General features: G+C 26.2%; 1 protein-coding gene across 7 annotated transcripts in view; it reads left to right on the forward strand.

The window, feature by feature from the left end:
- The window catches only part of LOC122272501 (citron Rho-interacting kinase-like), a 34,861-nt gene that overhangs the window by 6,809 nt on the left and 5,331 nt on the right, over nucleotides 1–22,721 (forward strand). For 2 of the 7 annotated variants that reach the window (XM_087161992.1, XM_087161991.1), the window contains 6 exons: nucleotides 7,011–7,127; nucleotides 13,349–13,618; nucleotides 15,210–15,375; nucleotides 15,877–16,133; nucleotides 18,301–18,406; nucleotides 19,874–19,904. In XM_087161992.1, the coding sequence (XP_087018118.1) occupies nucleotides 13,414–13,618; nucleotides 15,210–15,375; nucleotides 15,877–16,126 (621 nt within the window). In that variant the 5' untranslated portion in view covers nucleotides 7,011–7,127; nucleotides 13,349–13,413 and the 3' untranslated portion in view covers nucleotides 16,127–16,133; nucleotides 18,301–18,406; nucleotides 19,874–19,904. Of the gene's footprint in view, nucleotides 1–4,159; nucleotides 4,358–4,943; nucleotides 5,020–5,807; nucleotides 5,886–7,010; nucleotides 7,128–13,348; nucleotides 13,619–15,209; nucleotides 15,376–15,876; nucleotides 16,134–18,300; nucleotides 18,407–19,873; nucleotides 19,955–20,029; nucleotides 20,178–20,531; nucleotides 20,768–22,721 lie in introns of those variants that run through there. The other 5 variants (XM_087161990.1, XM_087161993.1, XM_087161994.1 and 2 more) reach the window with 5 other exon arrangements.

Genomic DNA, 22,721 nt, shown 5'->3' on the forward strand with positions numbered 1-22,721 from the left:
AATCACCTAATTATTCTTTAGTTTAATGAAAACAATCACAAATTTATCTTAAAAATTTAAAAATAGGAAATTAAAGCAAGGTTTATGTGTCAAATTTTTAAAGTAAAAATTTTTTATTAGCTTCACCCATGTTATTTTCTCTTTGCTTAGTCAAATGAAGGTATACTGCGAAATAGAAATTTGGAATACATGTTTTGGTAGAATATAGATTAAATCCAATAGATTTTAAAAATACTTTAATGATTCTAAAATTCTCAATGATTCTTTAAAAAGAATTATTATTAAACTAGCATGGTCTAATAATAATTCTTTTTAATGATATTGAAGCAGGTTTGGGTCTTGAAATATCTGTGCTTATTCTGATTCATTATTTTTAATCTAGCAATATACACAAATACAAAATAGAAAAAATCATTATAATGATGTACAAAATGTTATATAGCTATTATAGAATTTTATAAAGTTTCTGAATAAAAACTTTTTGTCTTCTATATTTTTATATATTTCTTTTTATTCTTCTCAACTAAATCTTTCTTAATTGAAATCAATTTTTTATTTGGTAACAAATAAAACGCATTTTAGTTAGTTTACTTTGATTTATTTAGTGACTTATTCCTATGAATTTTGTTTATTAATATGAATTTAAAACAAATGAGATCTTAAAAAAAGCTCTTCAAACTCATGTCTATAGAAATAAGAAATATATCGTATCCTTATTTTTTTTTTAAATAAAACTCTTCAAACTTATGTCTATATAAATAAGAAATATATTGTATTACAGAGTTTTTCTTATGAATAAAATAAGGGCAGGGTATTTCCTCTCTGAAAAAAGCTTTATCAGCTTTCAAAAGGCTCTCACATCGAAAATGGTAAAATGTGTATTATTATGTATAACTGAATTTTATCCTAGACAATTTTTAAATTACCATCTCATACTATCTTATGAGTATATTTCAAGAAGTAATTCTTTTTTGATATCAAAATATGAGAAAAATTGTAGTTTATAAAAATAATTAAAGGCATGCTAAATAGCAATCTCTGTGCATGTTTTTTTTTTTCAATAAATGAACTAACAAAAAACGATTAATTGATAAACAACTAGAAAGGTTTTCTCAATAATTTTAACTGAAAATTATAAGAAAATAAACTTTTAAAGGTGCATTTAAAAAAAAATTAAATCACTTATAAAAATTAATATCCCCTTCCACCTGCCCCAAAGAAGATACTTATTAGAAATTTGACTAGTTGAGAATAATCCAAGCAAAGTAAATGTTTGTATAAGTAATCTGAATTTTACCTATAAGCACATAATTTTACCAATATAATTATTAGTTAAACAATGAATTAATTTTTTTCAAAATAGAATCTGAATAAAAAGACATAGTTTCTAATGAAGGGTGTCTTATTTTTATAAAAAGAGCAAAGAGTGTACATTTATTGGGATCAAGGGGGGGGCAGGGCGGTTTGCCTTTCAAAAAACAGTTAAGCAGAACACTGTATTAAAATATACTGTTAATGAATTTCTTATAACTAAACATTGCCATTTTAGAATGTTTTTCAATGGCCTTGAAAAATTATATTTAATGAAGATAAGATTTTGCCTTTTCCGATCAATGATACAAAGAATGTTGCACTTTTAGTTTACTGTATCTGAAAGAAAATTCTGAAGCTCTTTCAACTCTTTTGTATCTTTGAATTATTAGTTATGTTATGTCATTAATATTTTTAAAAGTTTCCTGTTGTTGTATCAATTTAAAATAAAAAATTTTATAATTACCTATTTATTATAATGTAATATTATATATTATAGAGTTATGTTGTCTTCATTTCCAAATTATGAAGTTTCTAAGTACTAAACCTTGTTTATTTCCATTTTATTTGTCCTTTTACATTGTTTGGTCAAATCAGTTAATGCTTTTCCTTACTATTATCACATTATGATTGCTTTAAACTAGAGGCCTTTCAAATATTATATAAGAATATTTTGGACAATTTTGAACACCTTATCAGCATAATTAAGTAAATTGCAAACCTTTTTCCATGTGTCAAGATGTTACATCAGCCCCTGGTTTTCACTTTGATTTTTACTGTACTAATTTAATTTAAGGATAAAATTCTAACAAAAGATATTAACTATATAAATCAAATTTTATATCAAGTTAATATGAAATTTAAAAAAATACTCCTCTTTCCTTTGCCATTTTTTTTTACTATAAAAATAGTTCTAGGTCAGTTAAATGAGAGTAAATTTAAATTATTATTTAATAGAGTAAGTGTAAATGTAAATTTAAATTTTGGAAAAGACCCTTATCCTTATTTACCCCTCTCCTGTGATTGGATATCAAAATACAAGTGGGGTGTGGGAAAAGTGTAAAGGAAATAATTAGCGAAACCATGTCTAATAATAGACTTGTTTTAACCATGCATAGCATGCACTAATTTTAAAATGTGTGGTTTTTGAAACTTTTTTTTATTTGCTAATGTGTGAAAATTGAAGTTTTATTCCAATTCAGAAAATCTGATAATTTGTGATGTATTTAATCTATATAGCTATCAAATATGAAATGGTAAAAAAATTTGCACCAACATAATTTTTAAAAAGCTACAATGAGTAAATTCTTGAAGGTCAAAAAGGAATACATAATTTTTCCCTTTGGCTTTTTCTTGCTAGATTATTTTTCACTTTGATATTTAGTAAGCTAGAATTTTTAGCAAGAAATTTTCATTTCTGTACATAGCTTTATAGTTGCCGCTCGGTATGCGGTGTTTTTTCGAAGTTTAAATGTAGTCACTGCGTTAGCTTCATTTCACTTTTTTATCATTTTATATTCAGTTTTATACATTATATTTTTATCCCTCATAGGTAAATATTCCGTGAATAAAGAATTAAGCATAGTGTTTAATATGAAAGTGATTTACAAATGATGGGCCTCATTATGGTGATTTGTAAATAACTCATCAGAGTCTGCATTGAAATGCTTCCTGAATCATGCTGAGTATTACATGCTATTAAGTGTTTTCCGAATCAAGCATCTCGATTCTTATTCAAGTGCTTTACGAATCACACACTGAGATTCATGTTTGAAGGATTTAAAATTTGCCTATTGCAAATAGCATTAATGGGATTTAAAAATTACTGTTTGCAATTTTTATCAAAGTGATATATGAATCTCCTTTTGCATTTAATGATTACTAGATTATGCATCATTTTTTACATAAAAATCATTACCAAATAATGTGTTGTGTTTTGCATTGAAGTAATCAAAGAATCATGTGACAAAGTTTGCATTTTGGTGATTTATTAATCACTCATTGCTATTTATGACTTGTTACTTTGTGCATTTTTCAAACTTTATTGTTTGCTATTCATATATGCTTCGATTTACGGAACAAACGTTGCATTTCAATTTGCAAGTTATATCTTGTACATAATTTACGTCATCTTTAAGACTTGCTTCATGTTTCATGTCATTATATCTATGGGCAACATATTGCACTTTATATAAACACGTTTTAAAAAACTAGTCATAGTGAATTATAATAAAAAAAATTGCAATTTATGATTTATTTTAAGGAAACTATAGTTTTGTAAATCTTAAGTTTGTTATCTGTCAAAATATTGTTTTACAAAGGATTTTATTGTGCCCAAAATACTTTACTGATATTCTGAGGTGTTGTGTTTTTAAAATTGAAACAGATATGCTAAATATTAGTTTTCAAATTCTTATATGCTTCATATATTGTTAATGGATAGTCTTACCAGTTCTAGTCTTTAAAAGTTTGCATGTATGCTAATGTCAATTCGTTGTATTTTGTTAATTAAACCACAATGCAACTGTTAATTCATTTGCATTAGTAGATATGAGCAACACATATTTAAAAATTGCCAGAACTATTAAACAATGTAAAATTGATACAATTAATATATGCTCCAATGTTATAAAATCTAGTGGACATGTATTTTAGCATACTAACTGTTATTGAGTAGGTCCTTCAAAGTGATTGAAAAATCCTAAAATCATTGTTATTATTTTTTTTAAACTTATTTATTTATTAATTTTGAAAATTGAGTGGGATTGAATTTGAGAGGGGTAAATTTTGGTTTGTTTAGACTTTCCCTTTTTGCTGAAATGTTTAGGTTTGGATAGAATATTTATTATCTCTAACTTTTTTTTCTAGAAATGTTTGCAGCTATTTAATGTTTTATTCAATTTAAAAATTATTTTAAGAACAAAAAAATATCAGTAGCTATTGGTGATCGAAATGGGTTGCAGGTGGCGTCGAGCAGAACTCACTACCTATGGCAACACTTCGCATGCTTTCCCCATTAGCGTGTGGAGAGTCATAGAGTAAGAAAGTATGTTAGTTTCTCTCTTGATTTGTAAATAGATTAAAGTCTTTTAAGTTGGAAAACTATGTGGAACTGAAAATTACATTAAACATAGTTCTAAAGAAAGGCATCATGGAAATTTTCAAAAATATTTTTATTAAATAAAAAGAAAAAATATTAAGTAATGGGAAAATATCGTAGTACATTCCTATACAACTGAAAAGAAGAGGAGAGGGAAAAGAGAAGGGCCAAAGGCATGAAAGCGGTCTCTCCCCAGATGACTTATTCACGTGTTGTGATATCTTGAAACTTGTGATTTAAAATTTAAGTTTTAAAAAAAAATTTCTTTCAAAATTCAGTAAAAAAATGCTTAAACTATTTTATAACCACAATATTTTAAAATTCACATTAAAATTTTATAATAAGTTGAAGAATAATCCATGTATTAATGAAGAATAACCCATGAAGAATAATCCACAATTAAAAAATAAATATGAAACTTCTATTAATTTTTTATTTTAAAATTTAATTTTTTGAAAGAATTAATTTTGATTAAAAAAATTATAATTTATAAATGAAATAAGACTTATTAAATAGTTATTAATCTTTTTAGATGAGGAAATTTGAATTGAACTCTGAATCTCTCTGGTAGAAGGTGAACAACTTAACGGTCACACCACAGTGTAAAAGTAATGAAGTTATATATCTTGAAATTGAAATAAAATCAATTATAAATGATTAAATAAAAATAAAGAAAATTATAGAAATAACTTGTTTTAATGAAAAAATTTCAGCACTTTTTCAAAATCGCATCAGGCAATACATACCATCACCTTTCTCACAAATTGTGATGTCATTTTCGACCAATAGCGTGTCCCAGCTATTCTGAAATTTAATCGCTTGCTTAATTTGATCCCTATCTTAGCTACATGTTCTTTAATTTAAGCTTAACTTTGTTTTAATTGGAGTTTTCAAGATGTGTTCTGCCCTTGCTAGAAACAAACTTTTTTGCTTGCATTGATTACTAAACAATAATATTTTGGTGTAAGCCTACTCTTTTAGGGTGATACTAAAAATCCCAATTGAAATTGCAAGCAATCCCTAAAATATTTAACCCTCTTTGAATAGAATTAGATTAATCAGTATTTCATATATTGATTATGTGTCTAAAAGATTGCTTGCAAACTCAAACTATGATTTTTGTTTTTCTTAAAAAGATATTCTAAAGATATTCTAAGAACCATCACATAGTTTTTTGCAAATTCAAGATGTGTTTTTATTATTAGATGTTATTATTATTATTTTTTTCTAATTATTTAAATATTTTTAGATTTGGCTGTTTTATTTTTTATGTATTTTTTTGTGTGTGTGTATATATATTAATACATTGGATTAATAATTCAATACTGCTGTTTGCATTACTTTTTTTTGTTTTCTTTTATTACTTAGAATTTTTTTTAAAAATTTCTTGCAGTTTGAGTAGATAAAAGCTTTTAATTTTATTTTGAAAATTAATTTATTCTTTAGATGTTGCTGAAAGTTTTTATTTTATATTGTAAGTAAACTTATTTATTTAAATCTTGTTCACTTCCATTATTTTGGCAATAATTTGTTAATAATAAATATTTCAATCAAATGGAATATTTTTTCCAATTTGTTTCTAAAATAATTTAACAAGAGTCAACTTAGAAAATGGAATTGCTGATGTGTGTTTTGAAGAGTTTTATTTATCCTTTAGTTTTGAAATAGTTATTAATTTGATATTTCTTCATTTGCTATTTTGTAATTCAAAAGTTAATATATTCTTCTTAATATGATTTTTAAAAAATTTCATAGTATTTGGATGATTATAGAACCGTAGTTTTGGGTGTAAATAATTTTTACCAGATTCTTTATATAAGAACTTTACTGGATTGATTTCTAATAATGTTTTAAGATTTGCTATTCCTTTTTCTATTCACTAAGAATGTTCTTTTTTTTATTGACAACACTCGAATATTTGAAAATTTATATGTATTTTTTCTATACAGCTTTAAAGTTACACATTTTTCAAAAGTTTCTCATTTTCTATATTTGAAATAAATTTTAGTTAAATTTTAATTAACCGGTAGATTTTTAAACTCTTATTGAAAGAAATGTAAATCTGTGATTAATTAAAGTAATTGTGTTAAATTTTAAATGTAACACATTTGAAATTGTATTTTTTTCTCTTAATACTTTTAAGAGAGGGGTGTGAACACTGCAAACAAAAAGCTCAATGATATTTTTTAATTGTGTTACATTTGTTTGAATATTTAATTATTTAATATCATGTTTTATTTCCCTGTAAAATTTTTCATTAACCTTGTAAACTTGCAGTGAATCATGCTATTAAATGATATAACTAAGGAAAATACCGAACATAAAACAATGATACCGAACAAATATACATATTACAAATTGTATAAGTTTCATTGGGAGTACACAATTGTATACATTTGCATTAAAACATCTTTAATGCAGAAAACATTACAAAAAAACATATGTTAGAAATAATGTGAAATATTCAAATCTGCTTAAATATGAATGCTTTATTGTAGCTTTCAAGCTTGTGCATTATTTTCATTATTTTAATTTATTTTGATTTCTTTAAATCTTTTATACTTATCAATATTTTTATCATAATATTAATTACTTGTAGGACTCATCTTCACTGTGTTGCTTCTTGCAATAATTCAACTGCTGGAAAACCTTGATCAACTTGAGTAATCATGAAACAACCTGGGAGAGAATGAAAAATGCTTTGAATACCTCTGCAGTAAGTTCTAAATAGTATGAAATCTGTAAATTTCTGTATCACATATACACTTTAAAAATGCATTGTTCCACAGATAACCTAGGTGATGTGCAGATTAACTTAAGCAACCTCCTTATTAAGTATGCTTCAATAAATGTTTTTAAAATTCATTCAATTACTTTCGTAAAATTATATTTTATGATTGCATACAAAAGCTTTATATAGTATATTCCATGTAGTGTGCCATTTGTTGCTGAACTTTATTCAGTCCAGTATATGCTCCATTTAATATCATGCACAAGATTCTGGTACAAAACAATTTTTACAAATGACTGTATAGGATTCTTCATTAAAGCACATGCTCACAATTTTGTGCTGGGTTCTCTCTTTACATCTCATTACACCCAAATGCCTTATATGAAAAAGTTATTCTCAGACAATTAGAAATTCATCTCATAATGAACTTAATGTTGATAATAGATTGAAGTTTACAAATCAATGACTAGCTATTGTTGTCTTCTTTTACTTTTTATCGCTGTTTGCTCTTCGATGTGGCAATGAGTCAAGTTAAGAATAATTTCAACAATAAAACAATAAATTTAATTAAGAAATAAAAGAAAACAAACTACTTCAGCAGCCGAGTACATTGCTGCTTCCTAATCATTTCATATTAAAAATATCTCTCTTACATTTGTAAACAGACACAGTACCTGCTGCACAACTCACTATTAACCAGTGATGCTGAAGATTACAAATATGAAAGAATTGATGTTGGTATCACTGGTAGTCAAAAACAAGAAGCTGACCTGATGGTTAGTTATTAATTAAACTACCCTTCTATTTTTCGAATTTTCTGTCGTTGCGTGTGGTTAAATGAAATTAACCATCTTCATAATCATGTTTTTTGTAAAAAAGAAAAAAAATCCTGTTAACTGTCAATTTTTCAAAGATATAAAAGTCAATAAAAAAACTAAAATTATATTATTTTTCTTTATTTTCCTTTTGAAAAGTCAGCTAGTAGTGGCCATTAAAAATTTCTCCTATTTTCACCAGATATTAACGTAATTTTGTTAACTGAAATACATTAATAAATTAAAAATAAATGTTCATTAAGCGTTTTATTCTTTTCTAGTGAAAGTCCATAAAATTTTCATAAATACTTGTGAAAAATACAAACAAGCAGTTATATACATCTTAAAATTTTTCTAACTTTAAATTTCCATCAGCTTTTAGTGTATACAGTGGTGGCCAAAAGTGTGGACACTTTTTGAAAGTTTCATGTTTTTCAACTTTGTGTGCTTGTAGAATATATTAATTTTCACTTAAATACAAAAGTTTATATATCAAATTGAAGGTAATTTAATGTAGAATTTAATAATGAATACAGTATTACAATATCTGTATTACAAGAAAAGTTATGCAACTAATAGTAAGATCTATCTTAGATTTGCATTTTTTTAAGTGATACTTACACAATCAATACTTAGTAGGATAACCCTTAATTTTTAAGACAGCTTCACAGCGTCTTTTCATCAAGTGGATGAGTGTTTAGAGTTCATCTTTTGTAATCACATGGTGCCAAGAATCAATTATAGCTTCACTTAGTTGTCTTTTATTGGATGGACGTTTTTTTCGTACACGAACTTTCAAACGTCGCCACAAATTTTCAATTGGATTGAGATCAGGGCTGTTTCCTTGCCATGGTAATATATCTATGCCTTTATTTTGAAACCATGCTTTGCATACTTTTGCTGTGTGGCATGGAGCTGAATCCTGCTGAAAAATAAATGGTGTGTTGTTGGAGAAGAGATCCCTGATGCCAACCACTGTAAATAATAGTTGGTGTACCTCTGCAAGTGTATAAATAATTATTTTAAGTAAAATCACATTTATTTTATAGGAACCAGAAGCAAAAGTTGAATCTGTTGCTTTGGTAATTCATCATTATGAGCAACAGGAAGATATGCAGGGTGCATATCTTCCTATATGCATACTATTTTTGGTCTTATGCGACTATGGCGACTTTTTTTGCTTGAAAAGGCTGAAAAAGCAACTATTTTCAGGAATAGGCAACTATTAGGAGACTTTTTTTACTCTTGACGAAGTTTTTCGCAAAAATGAACGCTACTTTTCAGAACGTTAATAAAAGAAAGCAAACTTTAGAGGCAAAAAAAGCAGCTATTTTCAGGAATAGACGACTATTAGGAGATTTTTTTTACTCTTGGCGAAGTTTTTTCGCAAAATGAACGTTACTTTTCAGAACGTTAATATAAGAAAGCTAACTTTTATACAATCATTTATGTCCAAAGAGCCAAAAATTTAAATTTTCATTGGATTTAATAAAGTACTCGTTATATGTTCTCTCTGAGGTGCAGTTTCGTTATTTTTAATTTTTTTTCCTTCTAGTAACATTTATATTTTATTGTAATTCAACTTTTATTTAGTACCTATTTTCTAATATGTATACCTTTTACATTTGTACAAAAATTTTTTTTAATTGGAGCATAGTTAGGACTGGGCGATAAATTGATGTATTGCGAAATGTCGATTTAACGCATATGTCAGTAGGCCGTTGTAGTGACTTTCGCTTTAGGCGCTGCGTCAGAAATCTGATTTAAGCCGCTGGAATTAGATTACAATCGCGATTTAATGATTTAATATGTAAGGATCCTTGACTAGGCTAACGCTGTTATCGCATTAATGAAGACGATTTTGATTTCGTCTAGCTGCAGAGATGTAGATAGCGTTTTGCTATTAAGATATTAGTTTGTGATAAATGACGAAGACGAATTGAATCAGAACTCCCGGTTTCGTGCGAGGATCAGCGTTGTAATATAGAATGCAATGCATTGTTTCTTTATGTCGATTTTTGTCTTTGGGATTTTGCGTTTTTTGAAGATTATTTATAATGAGACTTTAGTCATTTTGCGATCGTTGTGCATTTTATTTCGTCGGAAATAATTGTCGGGTTTCTTGTAAATTATTTTCAGTGAGACTTTTGCACCGATCGTTTCGTTCTGCATTATTTCATACCATTCTTTTTCTGTCTGGGTTTAACGATTCTTATAAATTATTTTTAGTAGACCTACTGTTACTTTGCGATTGTTGCACAATCGCTGTTATCTTAAATTTTCGTTCTGAACTCAATAGATTCTTCTGAACTCATTGATTTTTTTCAATTATTTTTTATTTTATTTTAAACGATACAATTTAATAGGGGTATTTTGTATTTAATTTTGTTATAAAAAGTTAGTTTTTTTAAATTTATTAAATGTGGTTAAGCATAATAATTTGATTGTTTTTCAACCAATAAATGCTCAGTCAATTTTAATTATAAAAAAATTAAACAAAGCCTACCTTTATTTAAATTGCTTTTATTTTTGAGAAAATGAAAAGAAAGTTTTGAAAAAATTTGGTTAACTGATTAGTTTGGCAGATTTTAAAAACAAAGATTTTTTTTAATTAAATAAAAAGTTTAGTAATGTTTTGACGTTTTTAATAATTTAACATTAGTACTTAAAGTATTTTTTTAAAATTTTTTATTAAAATTCTTTTAATACTTGTTTGTTTTATAATTTGTTCGATAGTCAGTATCCTTTTTAAACAAATAAATCTTAAGTCGATTTTGTTTTCAAAAATTAAAATATTTTTGCATTTATTAAGTACAGCATTTGACCATTAGTTAATACTACTTTTTATTATTTTAAATAAGTAAGTAAAAAAGGGTCTAATGATGTTTCAAAAGCATGTTTTTTTTCCAACAAATAATAAAAAAAAACAATTTTTTTTTCTAAAGTGAACATTTCTTTGGTTTGTTTTCCACTTTCGTTTTTTTCTTCTTTTAATTTTTAATGCGTGTATGTAAAATAATTTGTTACAGTATTATTATTTTTAAACCAATAAATCTTAAATCATTTTTAATTTAAGAAGAATGAAATAAAGCTTGGGTTTGCTTTTACTTTGACTTCTTTATTAATTTAATTGAAAAAATTAAGCAATGATATTGATGTCATGGTAGAATATGTTGAGAATTAATATTTTCTTTTGTACTAGATTTATTCCTTTTTATTTATTTTTGATTGATTTAAAGATTTCCCATAGGTAATTTCTGAACATATGCTAAATCGTGATGTCTAACGGACGATGCATAACTATTTAAAATTTCTGACATCAACCAGTCCTTATCATAGTATTTGACAATTAAGCTACAATTTTAATTATTTGGCTACTATTTTTTATAAATTTTTGTTCCTGTTCAGGCAACTATTTTCATAGTTTTTCACCATTAATTATTTTCAAATTTTTCACCATTTAAAATGTATTTGAATAATAATTTTTAAAATTAATTATGTATTGATAACATTGTTTTAATTTTAATTCACAATTTTTATTTTAAAGTTTGGATACTTTTAAGTTTGGATACCTGGATATAAAGTTTGCATACCTGGACAACTGAAAAGTTGCCCAGGTGCAAGTAAAAAGTCACTAAAAAAATAGACCTCTGTCAAGTTTTTATTTTATTTTATTTAATTTTTTAAACAGATAGAAATTAAATAGAATAAAAAATGTAAAATAAAAAATTACAAAAAAAATGTCGAATTTCCTTGTGCCCGGCTGACCAAAAAGTAATAAATTTTATTTTAAAAATGATACTATGACAAACATTTCTTATTAGAATGGGAATTGTATTAAAAAAATGAAATTCTTTGTATAATTTCACTTATGAAATGCTTATAGTAAAAAAAATATGCTCTGAAAATTCCTTATATTTATCACAATATTTGTAAACGTAAACAGTTCCCTAATTTTTTTGTTGTTAAAATACTTATTGCTTTTTTGTATTTTAACCTGTAAAATTTTTTTTATAAAGTTTCCTTTCTTTAACTACATGTTTTTGTGCAAAAGAATTTGCAGTTAGAAATTGTTTTGTAAATGCCACAATCTTTTGTAAATTTTTAGCATCTATAATCTTATGTCTTATGAATTGGAAGCATCTATATGTCTTATGAATTGCAGGCATAATAATGCACGAGATTATGTATAGGGTGTTCAAACATATCCATGAAGCACAAAGTGTGCTCAAAATTGCTACTTACATCACAGTACAAAGTTTTTTTGCAGAATAATTTATGTTTTGAGCAAGTGATGGTGAATGTAAAATTCATGACAGAGGTTACCCAACATAAGTTTTTTCTCGCGTTAGGATGAAATTTTTACTTATTTAAGTAAAGAACGTATATTAAATTAAAATTTTTTTTTTATTTGACTTTTTATTTTAGGATGATTATAATTGATACAATGGGTTATGTTGTGAAGATACAATCATGTGATAGCCCTTCCTACCCTATATTGTAAAAATTGAAAAATCACCTTCTTTATAAAAAATAATCTAGTTAGTTAACTTAGTGAGAGATGTTTTTTTTTAATTGTTATTATTGTCATATGTCTGTAGAAATACTCTCAATTGTATTTGTCTTTATAAAAATATGTTTTAACTGAAAAAAATATCTTTTCTAAATATTATAAATTTTGTAATAATCTTTTATAAAAATTAAATCGAAAGCACCCTGAAATCCTTCTCATTAAAATTGAATTTTAGCTAAAAACTTTCTATGGTTATTAATTAACTTAGTTTATTTCTTAATTATTAGGCATTAGTTAACTCAGTTATTAATCAGTATATCTTCTTTACTGAGTTATTAATATATTTCTCTGTTATTAGACATTAGTTGTTTATTGCTCACACTTCTAAATTTTGTTTTTATGTTAAACATAGCAAATGGCACATGTAAAGATGTTTGAATCATTAATTTGGAGCACCCAAGTAAAGTAAAAACCATAAAAAAGAAGTTATCTTTTTTTTTTTCAACAGTGCATTTTAAATTTTAAGTGCAAAATTTCTTAATTTTAAGTGATAATTTTAAGATTTTCTGTAAAATTTTAAGGGCTTTAAGGTCATTTTTAATTTAGACATTTTCTTTTAAAATGCATTATAAAAATTTAAATTTTAAAGGCACACTTTAATATTTTGGATAATCTGTAATGGGTGAGATGGAAGACCATAATGGAGGTCCTATATTGCAAGTTGGATTAATGAGATTATATGATTGCACAGATTAAATTATAAGTGATGACTAGCATAAAACATGATTTTAAGTTTACAACATTCTTCTAGATATTATATAATTTCCCCCATTGTGAAATTTTGTGTTAAAATGTTTTGCTTCCAAATTCTTTTCCAGTAAGCAATTTATCAGAATCAACGGCTACAAAAGTTGATGCCCCTGCTACACCAAATTTATGAGCCATGCACACTGCAATCACTTACTCGCCAAGTTCTAAGTCTGACTCTAACTGTGATTCTAATGAAAATAGTGAAAGAATTGTCCACCCTCAAGGAATGAAGCATAAAATACCACATCCTTTCTGTAAGGTTATGTGCTTGAGAAATTCTAAATGTTGCATTTGCTTGGACTCTATGTATTTAGGAAGATCAATTGTTAAATGTCAAGGTAATTTTTTATTTTATTCTTGTGCTTTCTGAGTGACTTTTTTGTCTCGTCACTTTGCTGCTGAGCTTTAGTTTACTTAATTTGCTGTTAGTGCTGTTAAAGAAAAAATTTATCACTTCAAGGATAGAGATAAGACTCAAACCTAGCTCATTAGCTTGCTTGAAACATCAAAAACTTCTGAAAAAAATTTGTTTATTTCATCCAATAATTTTTTTATGAAAAAAATCTGATGACCTTATGTCTTAAGATATCTTTTTTTTTCCCAGTCAATCTTTATTCTTATATAAAAAGACATATCTTGAACTTTTTTCTACGTTGTGCTTCATCATTGCGAAAAACGTGCTTATATCTTCCTCAAAGAATGTGTCGGTTAGACAAATTTCTGAACTATGTCTCTCCCTTATCTCTATCAGGTAAAAAATATCAAAACCCTAAGTCTTTTAATTTTGTGGACATCTGTAGGCACTTTTGGCCTGCAATTGGTACACAACTTATGGTAATTTAAGTACCTGGAAGTAATTTCAGGCAAAACTGTTTATGCAATTCCAGCTTATTGATCAGAAAAAGTTGGCGGTGTAAAATATCTTTTCTCTCTAACTCCATTCTCTCATATCAATGTAACTTATTAAATCATCACTGACAACTGAAGGCCTCTCCTTGCTTCTTTAGTTTTTCGTCAAATGTTTTTAACACACCTTCTGACCATACAATAATTTGACTTAACACTTTCAACATAAATCTCAGTAAATGGACAGTGAATTTCATTATTCTTTGCATTCCTAGCATTAAAACAAATTAGATTGTTTGGTACAGTCAGCGAGTTCCACAACCATTATCAGCAAATCAATCCAAATTGTTTAAATGGAAAAAGCTATGGATAAGAAAAGCTTATGTATATGTTTTGTCACTATTTCTTGCAAAAAAGAACGTCATAGAGCTTTATTTCCAGACATGCATCACACTTTTCAATTCATAATGAAAAACATAAGGTTTTAATTTTTTTCGTGACTGAAATTGTTCTATATTATATAATGATGGTTATAATTTTTGGTAAATGACAGCTATATGAAAAGAGCTTGAAAAATCTTAAAATTTTTACATGCCATGCTGGGCATGTTAGTCTTAAAAGAAACCTTTAGTCTTAAAACACCCTTTTTTGAATGTTCACTACGTATTTAAGTAATGGCTATAAAAATAACAAAGCTCTTTCACATTTCAAATTTCTGAGTCCACATTTCAGTAAAAAAGATTAAGCTTACTTTGTTTATTAAATATTTAATTACATAATTCAGTAACATTTATTAGGTCAATCTATTAGTATCTTATTAGGTCAATTTTTTTCTTTCTATTTTGGTGCCACTTATCTGTTCATTATTGTTAAAATGAGAAGGGGCAATTAAATGTTATTTCTAATTAAGGAGTTAAATATCTGGTGATGCATGTAAGATAAAAAATACTTGCCCGATCAATTTCTTTCTTTCTTTTTTTTTTTACCTGAAATGTAATTTATAGATTAGATAATATAATTTTTAAGTCATATTCATTACACTATATAAATTTTTTCCTAATTTATTATTTTTATTTTTTGTAGAATGTCTGTTAGAATGTCATCCAAAATGTGCTTCATCATTGCCAAAAACCTGTGGATTACCAACAGGTTTCATGCAGCATTTTAAAACTGCTGTAAGAAATTCTCCGTCAGTCGATAAAGTTGAAACAATTTCAAACATATCAGAAGGATGGATAAAAGTGCCAAAGTAAGTGTAAACTTAGTACTATTTACATTTGGTTTTATCACAATGCAGTAGTTCCTGTCAAACAATTGTGAATTAATGAATAGTTAAAACTTGGACTATTATACTAAAAGTGAACTACTGTATTAATTTTGCATAGTAATTACAAGACAAATCTACTTTATTTCTGCCAGGCCAACTGCCAAATGAATTCCTTAAGTTATTTACTTTAAATTTTTGTTTAAATTTTCATCAAATGTTATGGTTTAGTATACAAGGTTGTAATAAGTTAAACATTGTATATTTCAAGTTTGTATCTATTATATTTCTGTTAGTTTACAATTTTATTTCTTTAACTGTTATTTTAGTTTTTCATAGTAAAAAGTAATAAAAAGAACTTCTGAATTGTTCTTGAACAATATCTAAGAACACCTGAATAAACATTCGAATTTAAACTAAAATTGAGCATAATTTATCATTTAATTACTTACATTCATTTAATACAATTATTTGTCTTTTTCTTAGAATTAACAAACATGGCTGGGATGGAAGATATATGCGCTTTGAAGATAGTGTTCTTTACATATTTGAAACTGCAGAGGAGAAGGACCCAGATGAAGCTTTACTGGAAATAGACTTTTTATCAGATAAAGCATCAATCACAGTATCAAGTTCGGTTTCTGCTACTGAACCTCCTTATGCAGCCAATTCAGATTTACCATTTGTTCTGAAAGTTGAATCATTTCCCCACACTACATGCTTGCCTAAAAGTTAATTTTCAGGTGTTTTCACTTGCTGGAATTTTAAATTCTGAAAGTTTTATAAAAGTTAACATAAATAAAATCTTACTTTATCATTATTTGTTGAAATGTTTCTGAATAATTAGATTAAAAGCAATATATAATTCTCATCAGAATGTTTTCCATAGTGTCTGAAATGTAAATTATCAACTGCAATTTGATCAAGGTCACAAAGCTCGAGGAGCATCATGTGAAACGTGACAGAAAGATAAATCTTAGCCTAGAAGGCATTGTTGAAATAGGAAGTAATTGTGTTCCCTAGCCTAGGTAAAGAATAGCTGTCTGGCTGATTAACGAAGGGGTCGGAGGTTAAAAAATTATGCATTAAATATAGTAGTTAAATGTAGATTATTAAATATAGTCATTAAAATTTTTAAAAATGAAATTAAGAAAAATTAATAGTTATGAAATAAAAATTTAGACCTTGTATATATATATATATATATATATATATATATATATGCTAAGCTTTGAAGATATTGTTATATAGTTGAACATTTATTTTGTTTGCTTTCAATCCACTTTTTCAATTTATGATAATTTTCCAATTATTAGATTCTTATTAAATTGCACATAAACTTACTTTTACTATAGCAATTATTTATAGAAATTCAAAAGCAGTTTTATTGTTTTTATTATGAATATAATTTTTTTAGATCAATTTACTTAATTACACATATTTATGCATTTTTATTTTTAACGACAATATTTTAAAAATTCTTGAGAAAAATTATCAAATACTCATATGAAGAGGACATGTGGAAAAATTACAGCAATAATGGATGTTTCAAAAACGAAGAAATGGATGCTTCAAAATATTTTTATATGAATTATGGAAAGACATATACAAAATTTGGCATCTATTTCGAGTCGTTTACTTTCAAATAATTAAAAATTAGTTAAGCAATTTAGATTATCTACATGAACCTTATAACAAATAATTTTATTAATTATTATACTTTTTAATTTTCAAACTTAAAAATTTTTTCCGATACACCGAACTGAAATTCACATTAAAAAATAGTTTCTAGATAAGATAATTTATTTGAAAAAAAATTGAACTTTTCGATTTTTTAAAATGATATAGAAATATTGTACTTAAAATATTATTGTTAAAATAGTTCTTCAACATTTTTTTAATTTTTATGCACAAGTTTACAAACTCTTTTATGGTACAGCACTTGAAGGAATATAATTTACAAATGAAAACTTCATTGAAATGAATTTAATACTGGCTAGAGCAAAAAATATTTTTTATACCTTGAGGAGGAATTATAGTTTCTGGGGATAATATTTTTAATGGTTTCAGAGCCTTGTTAAATAATAAGAAAAGTTTCTCTTATTTCATATTGTAAATTGATATAAAATAAGACACACATTTAGGTTGAATAATATTTAGTACTATCACCAAATTAATTTCTCCTTAATGACTGATGTTAATTTTAAATGTTGGTTTCTAAGAAATTTAAAATTTATTTTTCAATCATTTAAGTTATTGAATTATATTAGTTTTTGTTTTGCAACGAAAAAAAAAGGATTTTATTTGTGCGAGAATATTATTATCAATTTAAATGCTTAATTTAGATTTTGTATAACTGGATTACATGGAATTACATACTTATGTTTTAATATAAATAATAAAATTTAAAAAAAAAAAGAAGGTTGCATTTATTAACATTTTATAAATCTCTTCACTTTATCGATATTCTTGCTTCAAATTATGTCTTTCTTCCCTTTGAACTCCTATTTTGGGGATATTTCCACAGGTGAATAAAGAGTTGATCAGTCATTCCAGAGTAAAACTGGTGGTAGGAAATTTTTGCTACTTGTTTTCCTACTTCGGGTGTTTGCGGTATTCTGGGCATGTTGTGGTTTGGAGGGCTCGGTATTTAAAAAGTTAAAGTTATTTCGATTAGTCAAGTAACATGCTTCTAATAATGTTATGTCTATTAAACTTCATTGTTAAATTCTATACAAATTTTATGTGCTGCTCAATTTTTTTGTTAAAATTATTTTTTGCATTCAATTTAGCATGTATTGCTTTAACGTTTCCAATGTTAGTAATTTAATCTAATGTATTATCTCTTTCTTTCTCGCTTTTTTTAAAAATCATTTCCTTGTTCTTATTTTTATTGCTTGTTCATTTTAGGATCTTGTATATCATGACATATAACTTCAATGAAAAGCAAATGTGGGTATCTGTTTTGGAAAAAGCAGCTGAAATAAGCCTTTCAAAAGTAGACAGTAGTCTTAAAGTAAGTTAAGTAAAAAGTACATAACTTTATCCTTTCACCTAAGCTGTTTAACCTATATATAAAGTGTGTTACAGTTTTAAAATTGGAATCACTATTTCAAGCCTGTTTTAAAATCTTTTGTAGAATCCAGTATTTAAATCTTCACTGATCCTGATAGTGTATAGAAATCAGTATATATATGTATATAAACAGATGAACCTCGCTAACCTGAACCTCGATTTCACGAATTTTTTGATATCTCGAAGAGAAAAAAAAATTCCCTTCAAATTTCCTATACACTCAATGTTAAAAAGAACTTGGTTTCATGATTTTTTTTTTCTAATCCCTCGATAACTTGAATTTTTTTTCCATAAATAGTGTAGATCTTTTTCTAAAATTAAAAAAATATTCCAAAAAAAAAAAAAAAAAAAAATTAAGAATTGCTGACAAGGCATGGAATGATGTGTCTTCCTCTAGGATAATGAATGGCTTCAAGAAGTCTGAACTCATTAAAGATCACAAAAACAGTCAAACAATCAATATCGTTAATTCTAATGAAAACCACACCGAAAATGATAGGAACAGATTGACCGGACTCATGAAGCTTGATGACATGGAATTTCCTGACTTTGTAAACGTAGATAATGCTGTAACAGTGTGTGATCAGTGGGAAGACAATGACATCATCGCACAAAGAAAAGCTTCTTGTGAGGTATCAGAAGAAGAGGATGAGGGAATCTAAGATTTACCGCTCAATGTTAGTAACAAACAAGCACTTTCTGCAGTAGATACTGTGAGGAGATTTATTGAGAGGCAGCCGAATATTATGGTCCACTTAGAAAATGTTATAGACAAACTTTCTTTCACATCTCTAAAACAAACAACAATTGAATTTTTTTTTTTTAAATGAAAGTGTAAAAAGTGTTTTTAAAATAAATATGGAATATTAAATAAGGTATGTAAAGAGCATTTTTCTTTATTCTACCATTGATAGCATGCGATTTTCGATATCTCGAATTTTTTTTCCTCTCCCTTCAAGCTCGAGATCTAGAGGTTTGACTGCGTATATATATATATATATATATTTTAATGTTTCATGGTTTTATTAAGACTATTATATTTTGTTATTTTGTTTGTATTTGCTGTATTCAATGAAGCTTAATTATCTAATTAATAGATTGTTGTATTACTTATTTTATCTACATTTAGTGAAATGTCCTTGTGCGATTCTTCTGTATGTTGAGTAACTCATGATTTGTAGTATTTTCACTGCTTCTGTAAAAAATTAGTTAAATTTTTAATATGTTACCATTTCCTAAAACTGTATACCTAGTTCTTTATGTAAATGCTATACTTATTTAATTATTTGATTTACTCACCTATTTAATTTATTTATTAATATTCATTTATTTACTTTTATTGTTTTTCATTTAATTAGTAAATATTTAAGCTTAACATTAAACAAATTCTATCTTTTTATTTTTTAAGAGATTGGATACAAAAACAATTATAAGTCTCAAAGACTGTAAAGCTATTGATCCTTTATGTGCAAGTATATTTGATGAACAAGTAAGTATAAGACCTGTTGTTAATTTGAACCATTTTTAATTTCTTTTGCAATAATTATAAGTATGTTTTTATTAGGTTATGCTGTTGGGTGCGACAGAAGGATTATATGCTCTTAAAGATATGCAAGATGAGTCTCCTTCATCCATTAAAAAAGTTGATGGAATAATGCGTGTTTTTCAAATTATGAGTCTAAAAATTATTAATGTTGCACTCCTTATAAATGGTAAATATAATTTTTTAATCAAATTATGCAGCACAGTTAAAATGAATTTTTGTAAATGAAAATATATAAATTAGAAAGGGAAAAGAGGATGAGAATTAGAAATGCTGTTATTCTGTTAGAATAATTATTTTCATAAAATACTAACTCTCTAATGTAAGCTGAGATCAAATGGTAAAAGTCTTACGATAACTTCGCAAGTTAGTTTTGTCACACCCAGTGTGCATGGTGCTTCCAGTCTTCACTTTCCTTGACTTGGCCAAGGATTGTATGTGCTAAAATTTAGATATTTGATAAAATTGCTCTTCCTATTATTTCTCTGTGGTTCAGAATTTACTCTAATATACTATTCCTTAGTATTTAAAGGTAGGAAGTTTGAAATGAAGACTGGGTGATTATTACCCCCATCTGCTCTGCTATGTAAGAACATATGCCAGTGTTGTCTTTGGATCTCTAAGGATAAATTCCAAACCATTTCAATTGTAGCTGTGAGTCAAAAATAGTTTATTTTAGTATAAAAAGAGAAAATGGTTAATGTAAAATAATATTTTGTTTAAATACTTTTATTTTAATTTATGTTTAGGAAGCAGTCTTAACCAAGTCTTTTAGGTCAAAAAAAAAAAAAAAAAAAAAATTAGAAAAATTACCTTTTTTATAATTTTTAATTTTTTACTCTTACATAACACTTTTATATTTACTTTCATGTATAATTTTTACTTTTATATAATTTAATTAATAATCATTTCTTCCTCCTAGTTTTTGAACTCTATTTAATTTTTTTTAAGTAATGCTAGTGTCTTATTCTTGGATCAAGAAATCAAAGTATTTAAATATTTTATCTTTAAAGGAAAGTCATTCTGATTAACTCTGCTATTTTTGAAAAGAAACACAATCAGTGGCGTATCTAGGGTATGGCAAGTATGGCGAATGCCATGGGCGCATTATTTCAAAAAGGCGCAAAATTGATCAGCATCAACGATTTTTTTACTGAAAAATTTTATTAAGTGTTTTTTTTAAATTTATATATATATATATATATATATATATATATATATATATATATATATATATATATATATATATATATATATATATATATATATAGAGAGAGAGAGAGAGAGAGAGAGTTAGTTAGTTAGAGGGGCAATTAAAATAAAGTATACAACATTTATCCATTTCATGTGGGCTCGAAATGAAGACATCGTCTTTTGAGGGACTCTTTTTGTCACTGGGGGAGTGAAGTATGAAAGGCAGCTGCATATCGCAAAACAAAGTAGGTGACTAGTGTCAAACAATTCAGGTTAAATGTAATTTGTTAATGTTCATGAATACATTCACTATAAATACTAAAATAAATAACTGAAAAAAATATCTTTGTCCTTTCTGCTATTATATTTACGACGATTTCGGCAAAAACAAAATTTTAATTATAAAATCAATGCTTAATTTTTAATAATTATTACTCTCTTTGCTAACTTTTTGATACATTCCAATTAAAATATTTTTAATTTTAGAAAATTTCCTAAATAATTCCCATTTAATTTTCATCAAAATCCTTTTACTAAAAGTCTTTTACCCGAATATATAATTTCAAATGCATTTAAAATTCCGAAAATGTAACTTATAATTGCTTCACAACAAGTCAAAGCTGTAATAGAAAGAATTTAAGTAATCACCAGAGCCGGATTAAGAACCTCAGAGGCCCTAAGTACTTATATTTTTGGATGCTCCTTAAATATAATTAAGAAGATCAATATAAATAAAAAAAATATTTCTCTTAAAGGAAACTAAAGTGAAGTTTACAAAAATAAATAAATATATATAACTGCCAAATTTAACACTTTTTGCGGAGAATCTGGTGGAAATCAAAATTTTTCAATTAACTCTGTGAATGTTTTTTAAGACTAATCACATATTCTTAGATTTTAGAGGAAAATTAAAATAATTTCGACATTCCTGGTATTTCATTTTTAAATTTTCCTGACCCACAAGCTATTTCTCCCCTTTTCAATTCTATAAAATATAACCTAATTTTATTTTCAAACTTTCCGTGTCTTATGTAATGTTTTCGAATATGCTTTTTAAATTTTTACTGAAAATATTTTCACTATGGGTGTCAAGTTAATATTCACGTAAAAAAAAATAACATATCGAACTTTAACCAATTTTTATGGAGAATAAAAAAGGTTAATTCAGTATATAAACGAAAATAGTAGTTAATAAAAATAACAAACAACTCTTTTTTTCTGTCTCCTAGAATGTTGAGAAACCTGAGACAGTTCTCCATGAATTAATAAAAGATTTCTTATTATCCACCGCATTTATTATTATTATTAATCCAACTATTTCGCTTTTTGTGTCAAAATCGGTTTGTTTCCACTCCTTTGAAAAACGTAGTGTTTATTTTATTTTACATTATTATTTTATTCATAATAATCAATCAAAAATATTCTATACATTTAATGTGTTTAATGTAAAACAATTTAAAGTTCTGAATTAATAATAAACTTAATTTATAATTAAACTGTTACATGCTGCTTCACTTTA

This window comes from Parasteatoda tepidariorum, chromosome 4 (genome assembly GCF_982258835.1).
Source record: "Parasteatoda tepidariorum strain Cologne lab strain chromosome 4, Ptep-v5.0, whole genome shotgun sequence".
Classification (NCBI taxonomy): Eukaryota; Metazoa; Arthropoda; class Arachnida; order Araneae; family Theridiidae; genus Parasteatoda; species Parasteatoda tepidariorum.